This window comes from Lathyrus oleraceus, chromosome 4 (genome assembly GCF_024323335.1).
Source record: "Lathyrus oleraceus cultivar Zhongwan6 chromosome 4, CAAS_Psat_ZW6_1.0, whole genome shotgun sequence".
Taxonomy (NCBI): Eukaryota; Viridiplantae; Streptophyta; class Magnoliopsida; order Fabales; family Fabaceae; genus Lathyrus; species Lathyrus oleraceus.
In genome coordinates, this window is record NC_066582.1 from 371,047,293 (window position 1) to 371,057,744 (window position 10,452).

Genomic DNA, 10,452 nt, shown 5'->3' on the forward strand with positions numbered 1-10,452 from the left:
ATGTAAGTCCAGTGATTGGCATTCAGGCTCCACGTTTGCCTTCTTGTGAGCGTTTTGGTTCGGATGCTGATGTAAGTCCAGTGATTGGCATTCAGGCTCCACGTTTGCCTTTGCCTGTGTTTGTTTGTGTGCGTGTTAGCCGAGCTACGGATGCTCTGATTCTCCTTCGTCAAAAGGAGATACGTATGCATAGGATGCGATATCCTAGCGAGCATGTGTCGTTTCCCCAGTCCGAACTACTTAGACTCTGATGTCTATGCTTGATAGACTAAGTAGGCCCAGGACGCGATATCCTGCCGAGTCGGTCTTGTTTGTTCTTGTGTCTCTTTCAGCCGGTATCTGTGTGTTTGTGAGCAGTGTTTTAGCAACCATTTCCCTTCCTATTGTGCGTGGATCCCGTCGAGTACGACGGATGCGTAGGGGTGCTAATACCTTCCCTTCGCATAACCGACTCCCGATCCCATTCTCTTTGGTCGCGAGACCATGCTTTTTCCAGGTTTACTCTGAGCGTTTCCTTTCCCTCTTTTGTGATAAATAACGCACGGTGGCGGCTCTGTTGTCCTTGTTTCCCGCCGGTTTTTCGCGTAATGCGACAGCTGGCGACTCTGCTGGGGAACTCCTAGAGAAGTTGACCTGTGCTGGTCCTTCTTCCCTAAGCGAGTCTCTCCTAGCGCTCTCTAGGTTAGGGCTTTGGTTGCTATTTGCTGTTGTTTATTGCATTCATTTCATTTATTGTTTACATTCAATGTGTGCCTTAATGTTTGCATTCATTCATTCATCTGCTGTGCTGGCTGTGTTTCTCTGATTGGGGGTGGGTGTTACTCGAGGTAAAAGGCCCAATACCCAGGCTATGAGTGCAATCTAGGAAACCTATGAATAGAGTGATTCGTGGGAAGCGGGTGGTATGCGCCACTTAGCGGAACATCGACATCACGAGCAGTTCAGACCATGGTGGGGGTATCATCATTGCATACTTCAGGTGTGTATATGATGGTATTCTGCGAAAGGTTATTTATGCTGCGTTTCTTTCGACCTTACCCTGGCCTAGATGACACCCGTGAGTGGGGAGGGAATGATCATTTTAACAGGTACAGATGGTGACTGTTGGTGACCGGTAGGTGACTAGTTGGTGACTCAGTGCGTTCCTGTTGGTGACTCAGTTTCTCAGATTGGGTTCAGATGGCAGTTGACCAGTTGACTTTGGGTTTCAGATGATTGTGATCAGAGTTCGAGCCGAAGTTTCGATCCTATGTTCAGAGATGCACAGCTTGCCAGTCGTGTCTGCATCATGTGAATCATAGCATGTTTATTTTTCAAAAGAAATGCAATAAAAAAAAAGAAAAAAAGAAAAACTAATCCCTGCATGCATATCATTTCTCAGGTACATTCCAGAGCTTGATTCATTGATAGAGATGGCAACAGTTCCTGAGCCGAAGCGGAAGACCTGTTCCTATAGCTTTCACCGTGAGCCTCTGACGTCTCTAATAGAGTTGAGCAGTTTTGTGACCAGTGATCATCTGAAGGGGTTCGTTGACCAGTATGGGGATCTGTTGACTTTGTTGAAGATGGTAGTTGACCCAGTGCCGGTGCAGACTCTTCTTCAGTTCTACGACCCAGAGTTTAGATGTTTCACTTTCCAGGACTATCAGTTGGCGCCTACTCTTGAGGAGTATTCCATCTTGTTGGGTGTCCCTATTCAGCATCAGATTCCTTTCTTGGATGTACCAAAGGAAGTTGACTTCAGGGTTATTGCTAGAGTTCTTCATCTGAGTGTCAGAGAGATCAGTGATAGTTGGAAGACCAGTGGAGATGTTGTGGGCCTACCTTTGAAGTTTCTGCTGAGAGTTGCTAGAGGAGAAGCAGAGAGGGGGAATTGGGAAGCTTTTCATGCCCAGCTTGCTGTTATGATTTATGGGATCGTTCTGTTTCCGAGTATGCCCAACTTTTCATAATCACACTCCATTTTTTCAGATCCAAAGCAAAATCTCACACATTCTCTCAATTTTTCACACTTTGCACTTCCATTTTTTTCTCATTGTTCATCAAGATTCCTTCCATCTTTTTTGCTGTTTCTCTTGTTGATCATCATTGGCAGGTGGAGTGTAACTTCTGTTGAAGCTCACAGTGGAAAGATCTTGAAGAACCATGGCCATGGCATTTGCATTTTCTGTATGACAGTTGAAGATTCCTACTGGTACAAGCTGCTTCGAGCTTATATCTTGATCCCATGCTCTTAGTCACACCTCAATGCGCATCTGTTTTTGGATTTCAAGGCCTGAACTCATCAAATCCATCAATGCACTCAAATTAAGGTTGGAAATCAAACTCCATAATTTCTCCAATTAAGATAGGGATTTGATAGAATGATTATTGCTGAGTAACCTAAAGTTTGAATCGTGCGTTTTCATTGGATATTCGCTGAGAAATCATGAATTGAAGTTTTGATGTAAAACCTATTTTGGATCGATCCGTTCTGTACAGTAGGAATTGGGAGATTTCATCTGTATATTATTGATGTACGTGAAAAGACGAAGAGAACCATGTGCCATTTGTCCACTTTCGTGCCAATTTGTTCATGATGGATTCTGGAGATGATGAACATTCATGATGTTCTTGAGAAATTCTGGAAAACGCGTGTGTTTGATCCGCTTTTGTGGCTTGCCATTTTCAAATTGTGTTTACCGCTAGTAAGGACCAATAGAAACGCGCCATGTCAATTAGTGCTGCGCAGCGTTTTGCTTACTGATTCCAATAATTACAACTTTGGCATTCGTATTAATTTAAATCATTTTAATTACTTCAATAATTATTTCATTATTTTACAAAACTTCAAAAAATCATAACAAATCTAATTTTAATCCAAATTAGATGGGAATTTTTGCATCCATCTCCAAATTTTGTCTAGTTTTTTTTAGGCATGGTAGTCCAAGTTGTGCCTGGTGATTTTGTTGACTTTGCCTATTGCCTTTGACTTGTATGCATTTTGTGTATGTTTCACCATTTAATTCATAAAATGATCATACATGATCCAAAATGAATGAAATTTCACATGCTTGTTCTTGACTCTCTTCTGGTGATTTTGATGTATCGTTTGTGAATTTTGGATTTATGGTTTGCAAGATATGATGTGTGCAAGTTGAGTGTGACAATATGTGTCACACTAGGTTAGGTCAACTTCATGATTTTTATTGCCATGTCTATATTTTGCCAATTGCCTTCAAATTTTGCATGTGATATCTTGTATATGTCTAGTTTCACCATGAATTTTTGTAGGAATTGTTGAGCCATTTCCTATTTGATTGAGATTTTTTGGTTGTTATTTAGACATTTTAGGGTTTTGTTTGAGTGATTGACTTCTATGCTTTGTGAAATTCTCATACCATATCATATGAAGGTGAAATTTGATGGAGTGATTCATAACATGTTAATTGTCACTTTGGCTTTGGTCCCATTCATTTCGCATTTGTTTTCACTGTTTTATGATTGATGAAAGTTGGTACTTGTTTTGATGCCTTGTATTGGTTTGTTTGTATTTGTCTTGATTTTCTGATTTTCATTGACCTACTTCCTCTTGTCCAAATGGCATGAAAATTGATATGTAGCTCATTGAATGTGTTCTGTTTAGGCTGGAATTTTTGTGGAATTTATTGAGCTGTTTAGGTATTTGTTTGAGTGTGACCATTCTGTTTGCTCATACATGATTCACAATTACCTAGTTTGACTTCAATTGTGCATGAAATGAATTTGGTGCATAGTTTTGATGTGAGACTAATTGGATTCTCTTTTTAATTGATTAATCTTGATTTTGATAATTTTTCATTTGCTGTTTTGACTTTTTCACTTCCTTTTGACCCTAGGCTTGTCCTAGTGGTCTTGTATCTCATGTTTGAATGTGATTTTCAGGTTAAGAAGCAAAATAACTTAAGGAGGTGGATTCACATTTGATTGAGTTGTCTCATTTGATATTGTACACTAACTTGTTTTGTTTTGTAGGATGCTTGGCTCCTTTGAGTTGCTTGCACTTTGGTGCATTGGATTGTGTTTGTCTGTGTATAGCTAATTGTGAACCATTTGCTGTTTAGTTTTGTGATTGGTATACTGATGATATTTGATTGATTTCAGGTACATTAGTTGCTAATATTGCTTTGCTTTGCTTGATAAGCAATTTGCACTGAGGTATAACATTCTTGTCTCCATGTAGTCTGGAAGACCTGGCCTGTTACTTGGCCAGGCACCTGTCTGAAGTCCTCCTTAAGAGGCGATGCTTGTGCTTGTTTATTTTTGTCCCCAAGCAGGAAAAGTCCTTGATTAAGGCAATTGGCGGATAAAAGAGATAAGCAATCTATCTCCCGCTCTTCTGTTGAGTCGTCCCTCTGCTCACACCACTGTGTTGATGCATTGGGACACAAACCCAAGATCTTGTACAATGTACAGTTGTGTCAGAGTCTTGAGTGTAGAAGGGTTCCCACATTCTGAACCCACGCTCCTTTGTCTGAAGCTCTCCCTGACCAGGGATAAGAGCTGTGAAGTCTTATCTTCACTCTGGCTCACGTCTCATTAATTCAAGATTATAAAAAGCATCATTTGGTTCATAAGTACAAATTGATTCATATCAACAAGTCCTTTTGGCCGACCTACAAGATTGGTGCATTATTATGGTCCATCACGTCTCATGGCGAGCATTCTTATTAAATGAGCATTTTTTTCTACTCATCTCGGGCCACGTCTAAAGAGCTATTTAACGGATGGCCTAGGATTTGCATTTCCTGGTCCTGACTTGAGAAAATTTCCTGAGGATTTAGATTCAGTGTCTTTTAATTCCAATAAGAAAGAAAAGAAACAGTTTTCTATGGACTTCATAATAATGTTACTTTTGATCAAAAAATACAAATTTAGATGTACAAAACCATTCTTTTTCCATATGGGCACGATCCTTCTGAGAATAAATTTTGTAAGGGGCATAGTTTACAATTATATTGGTAGACCTCATGATTTACACACAGCCATGGCCTATGATCTAAAGACTTGAGGACATTACAATAAAAAAGTATATAAGCTTAAAACATCATGACAGTTGACCAAGACAACTCCATGCACTCTCTTCACCAAAACACTTCCAGAAGCAGTAAACTTGGTATCATGAGTGAAACCTGCAGGATTCAAAGAAACAATGAGTAAGGATTTTCCCAAAGAGATTATGATCAAAAGAAGAAAAACTGTCACAAGCTGCCGAACGGCAAAACAGCAAAAACAAGCCGTCACACCCAAAAAGCAAAAAACGGCTACAGATGCAAGTTCAGAGTATTCCTCCCACAGCAGGCCATGTTGCAGACCTTGGCAACATGATTGTCCTTCAATGGCAGGATGGTTAACAACTCCAAGACAGATGATTCAGTTCCAGAATGTTGATGTTAATAACTGGATAGGGATTTGGTCGGTAGCAGAGATGTTAAACAATCGAGAAAACTAACATGCTAAACACAGTTGAGAGTATCTCTTAGCCTACACTTGGAAATGAGGATACATTTAAAGATTCACCTTTTTGGGACATAAGGTTTAGCTATAGCGGCAGGACCATTGCATTATGAATCATCAATTAAAGACGGGATTGGTTTAAACGCCATAATGCTCCAAACCAAAACAGTGCCAGGGTATGCTTCAAAAAAAAAACCTGTTACAATAGAACCTATTATCAGAGAGCCATGACAGATGCTGAACCATGACAAGAAGAAACCTGTTACCAAACCATTTAACCTTGATCAAATATACGATCTAAAAACTGCACAAACCATTACTGCATCACCAAGCATAGTATCCAAAACAAAAATAATCATTACCATAGCAAAATTTCATTCAAACTTCTAACACAATAGCTAACAACATCACATTCCAAGTTAACAGGTTTTCTGCATATGACTAACCTCATGGTAATAGAATCACAGGAGCAATCATGACTACCACCATGTAAAACACAACAGACTAGCAATCCAAGCTCAGCCATCAACAAGGTTAACATCCATACAAGTATCATCAAGCATCCTGAATATCATTCAGATCACCTACCAAATACCAAACCAAGTATCAAACATGGCATCAATTTAATGGTCATAAGACTTGTAAGCACACAATTGTTATGATAAACCAAAGGCAAAGATTCACAGGATTCAAAAATACTTGAGCAGCAATTCATACCTAAATGTATTAAGTCCTCACATCAGCAAAAACGGAAGAAGTGTTGTGAATCGAAGTTGAGAAGTCATCAATTAAGGTTAAAATATATGCCAGTAAATACCAATTTCCTTACCTCAATTGTTGAAGGTTTCACCGCAGTAAAAACTAGATGGGAGATTCAGTGAAGACGGCCACGCATTTGGAGATTTTTTGGGACCAGAATCAAATCCGTTTCCTACCACATTTACATTGGTCCCCACCAAAATCTAAAGAAAGATTTGATGCTAACGGAATGATTCCTTTTTGCACCATCTGCCAAGGATCCACACACGATTTTGGGGAGCTCATTTCACTCTATAAAAAGGAAAGCTAATCGATTGAAAAAGGAGAGAAGAAAAATACCGTCACTCTGCTGAAATCCCAAACGAACCTTACACCGAAAAGCTCCGCTAAAACTCTGTATTTCAACTCTGATTTTCACACTGAAAATCAGGGTTTGAAGAGCTTGACCCCTTCAATCGCGTGCAAAAGGAAATGACAATCAATTAGAGGAGAAAGTCAGAATCAGACAGAAAACAAGGAGTGGATACAGAAGGATAGAAAGAAAAGGAAGAAACTTGAAACAACAAGCAAAAGAAGAGGGACAACGTCATACATACTCACCGAAGGTAATCATGGCCGTCAGGTCTTCGTCGGGGCTACGATGCTCTGGCGGAATCTTTCCCTTTTATTTTGCTTTAAAGTGCTTTGACCTTGTATTTTGACTCGTTAATTTCTGCTGTTGATTGTGATATAGAAAACGGGTTAGAAGCTAAGATTAGGTTTTCCTTTGAGGTTCCGATTCGCTACTGTTTTCTAGATCCCGTCGAGGATTTGGAGGTTTGAGGGGATTGTGGTCGTTTGTCACGTTGGAAGTTTTGAACTTCATGTTCGAGTCCTGGTTTGTTTGAGGATGAACACCGAAGGGTGTTCATCGGTTTCCTTTCAAAAAAATTTTCTCTCTCTGCAGTTTTGGATTGGGACCATGCACACGATTTAATAGGGAGAGGATATTTTCCAGAAAGAATGAAGAGTCGTTTTAAGAGAGAGAGACAAAATTATTTTGATTTATTTCTTTGCTTTAAGGGGTGATTGTTTCTTCTTTTAAAATATTATTAAGAGTAAATTAATGTTATTGATGATAGATACTTGGGTGCTGTCAGATTATGTTCCCAAAATCTTTATGAGGTTATCAATGAACAATGATGCGCGTGGCGGTAGGTAAACCGAGGCCAACCTATTCTCTTCTCGGCGGTACCACTTGGCTGAGTAGGAGAGGATTTTGGGCCTTGTGGCCCATCCCGAAAATAACACTACTTTAAGTCCCTTGGGCCTTCTTTGATCCAATGTTTAGGGCCTAACTTTTTATTTATTTCCCAAACATTCCAATTTGGTCTACTTGGTTTATGAGTTATTCTCGATTGTTTTAATTAAAATTAAGATAACACTAATATTAGAAATATTTATTAGTTCGGTTTCGATTACTATTTTGAACTCTTCTTTTTATCTTATTATAATATTATAATTAGTTAAATGGTGGATTAATGGTTAACGTCAACAAATAATTTACTTTATTTTCTAATAAATAAGTTTGACGTTGGTCCAATACCAAATAGTCTTTCCCAAAAGTATATTAATTCTAAATAAATTCAAATTCACCGTATTTAAATAGTATTCTCTTAAAAATTATTTAATTTAATTTTGAATGAAAAGGAGAATAGTAAGCCTCCGCTTCACTATCTCTCAACTATTCGAACAATTGGCGTACGCCTAATTGCTCGGATTTTCGTCATTCTAAACATGTCCAGTTCCGCTTGGAGTTTCGCTTCACTTCTCTAGGGTTTCTCAAACGCATTATAGAATCTCTCCACTCTCAGATTTCCTCTATAGATTAAAGAAGCATCGGAGAACTAATTCCGTCGCCGGAAACCGAACGCCGTTGCCGGAAACAAAAAACCTGAAATGAAAAAAATGTCAAGCAAGAAGAAACACAAACTAAAACACAGCGACAACGATGAAGACGACGACGTTTTCTACTACCGCTACTGCGCTTCGTCCTCAACCCCCAACACCACCACCGGCACCACATCCAGTAATCAACCCCAATCAATAGGAGGAACAGGTGAACCCTTAGCACCATCAAAATCGACGCTATACGTTTCTAATCTAGATTACTCCCTAACAAACTCCGATCTCCATACGCTCTTCTTTACTTTTGGCCGCATCGCGTGTGTAACCGTTCTCAAAGACCGTCACACGCGCCTAAGCCGCGGTGTCGCGTTTGTCCAGTTCGTTTTTTCGTTATGACGCCCAACGCGCCGTGGCGGAGATGAATAAGAAGATTCTCAATGGAAGGACTCTAACTGCTTCTATTGCTGCTGATAATGGACGTGCTCCGGAGTTTATTCGGAAGCGCGTGTACAATACTGAGACTGCTTTGTGTTATGAGTGTGGGGGGCATGGTCATTTGTCGTATGAGTGTCCTAAGAATCAGTTGGGGCCGAGGCCGCGGCCTCAGCCTAAGAAGCCGCGACGGGGATTTAGTGGGCTGAGGGATAGGGATGGGGAGGAGGAAGGTGATGAGGAGGAGGAGGAGGGTGGTCAGATTGCTGCGGAGCAGTTTGACGATAATTGGGCTTCTGTTGTGGATGATGAAGCGGGTGAGAGGTTGCTGGGGAGAAACAGAAATGATGATGAGGGTTTGGACAACAACAAGACGAAGAAGAAAGGGAAGAAAGCTGGGTATTTCAGTGATGAGAGTGATCATGATGATGATGATTGATCATGACTATGTAGCATTGACATATCAGATTGAAGGTGTGTGTTTGGTATTCCGCATTACCGCATTATTCAACTAGTCCTATGTGTCGTGTCTATATATGTGCCAGTGTTTCATAGATCTAAATGGCAATTTTTTGTTTTTATCAAGATATGGTGTAATTGATGAAATTGTTTATATGTTGTTGGCTTGGTTGGATGTGTTTATGGTTTTGATCACAAGCACATGTTAGTTATTAGTTATTGTGGTAGTAATTAGTGATAGTGGTGGTGAATTGGTGATGAGCATTTTTGTGTATTCCATATTTTCATAGTTAATGAATGATGACAGACGAGTCTCTTATTTATCGGCTTCATTTAGCATTCGGTTTACCTGTAAAACAGAAAGGAAAAGCCTGTTCGTTATGTTTTTTATTTTGGTTCAGTTAAAACATGTAATGTAATCAAATTGTAACACCCTGGTTTACTTTATGCACATCTTGTTATCATATAAGTAAGGTTTTTAATTACAGTTGTGGTGGTTATGTTATGATATTTGATATGTAGAATATTGTAGTCAGATATAGCTGGATTTGATGTGGTTGTTGAGATCTTGAAAAGCATAGGTTGTAGACTTGTAGTCACAATTACTGTCGCCGTTCTTGTGGAAAGCAGTTTAAAACCATGGGTAACAGTTCTTCTGATTACCTTTACTCTTTGATGTCTACTGAGCATTTTTATGCAGATTGATGAGTATTTCTCAAGTTTCTCTTAGAATGCTTAAATTGCTTCTCCCAGAGAAAATGTGGTATCCTTTTCATGCATAATCACTTGGCTGAGCTGGAGAATAATACCAATTTGTGCCTCACCCTCGACACTAGGCTTTAAATTATAGGTTTAATTATTCTGTAACTTTTTGAACCATGGGCTAATCTTGAATGTCATTGTAATGATATGTAGAAAAAGAAATTGGTTATTGTTATGCTATTTCCTTTCTTTCTGAATTATGGCTTTGAATCGGATTAAGTATAGTTATATTATATGGAGTTTGGGGTCAATTGTTACTGTTGTACTGTTGGTTTTAAGCATTGTTGGTTTTGGATATATCTATAACTCTGAAACCATATTTAGTTGACAGTTATATATAACCGATAGATACCATATTCATGATTGTCTATATACTTTTGTATGCTCATATTTTTTACTAATTGAATCATTGTCTTATGTCACAAGTTAATGAAAATAGTAGAGTTCATATCCTCTATGAATAGGATTAACATGAAGCTTGATTACATAGTACGATAATTGTACTCAGATATAAAGATATTGGCAGTTTTGTGAAATTCAGGATATCAGTTTCTTGAATTTTGTTGAACTTTGAGCAGATTCAAATAGGATTAATATGGGTGTTCTTGAAGAGGAAGTAGTTAAAAGTTTGGAATTTTTTTTCAAAATAATAATTAATTTTTTTTTTTTCAAAATAAC

At 38.8% G+C, this 10,452-nt stretch overlaps 2 protein-coding genes across 2 annotated transcripts; both read left to right on the plus strand.

The window, feature by feature from the left end:
- The first annotated feature begins 8,181 nt into the window (after positions 1-8,181).
- On the plus strand, positions 8,182-8,517 carry LOC127137514 (U11/U12 small nuclear ribonucleoprotein 31 kDa protein-like). The gene has a single exon (XM_051063973.1). The coding sequence runs from the start codon at positions 8,182-8,184 to the stop codon at positions 8,515-8,517; it is 336 nt and encodes a 111-aa protein (XP_050919930.1).
- A 22-nt stretch (positions 8,518-8,539) lies between these two features.
- LOC127137516 (U11/U12 small nuclear ribonucleoprotein 31 kDa protein-like) lies at positions 8,540-8,992 on the plus strand. The gene has a single exon (XM_051063974.1). It carries the CDS (start codon positions 8,540-8,542, stop codon positions 8,990-8,992), a length of 453 nt encoding a protein of 150 aa, XP_050919931.1.
- The last annotated feature ends 1,460 nt before the right edge of the window (positions 8,993-10,452 follow it).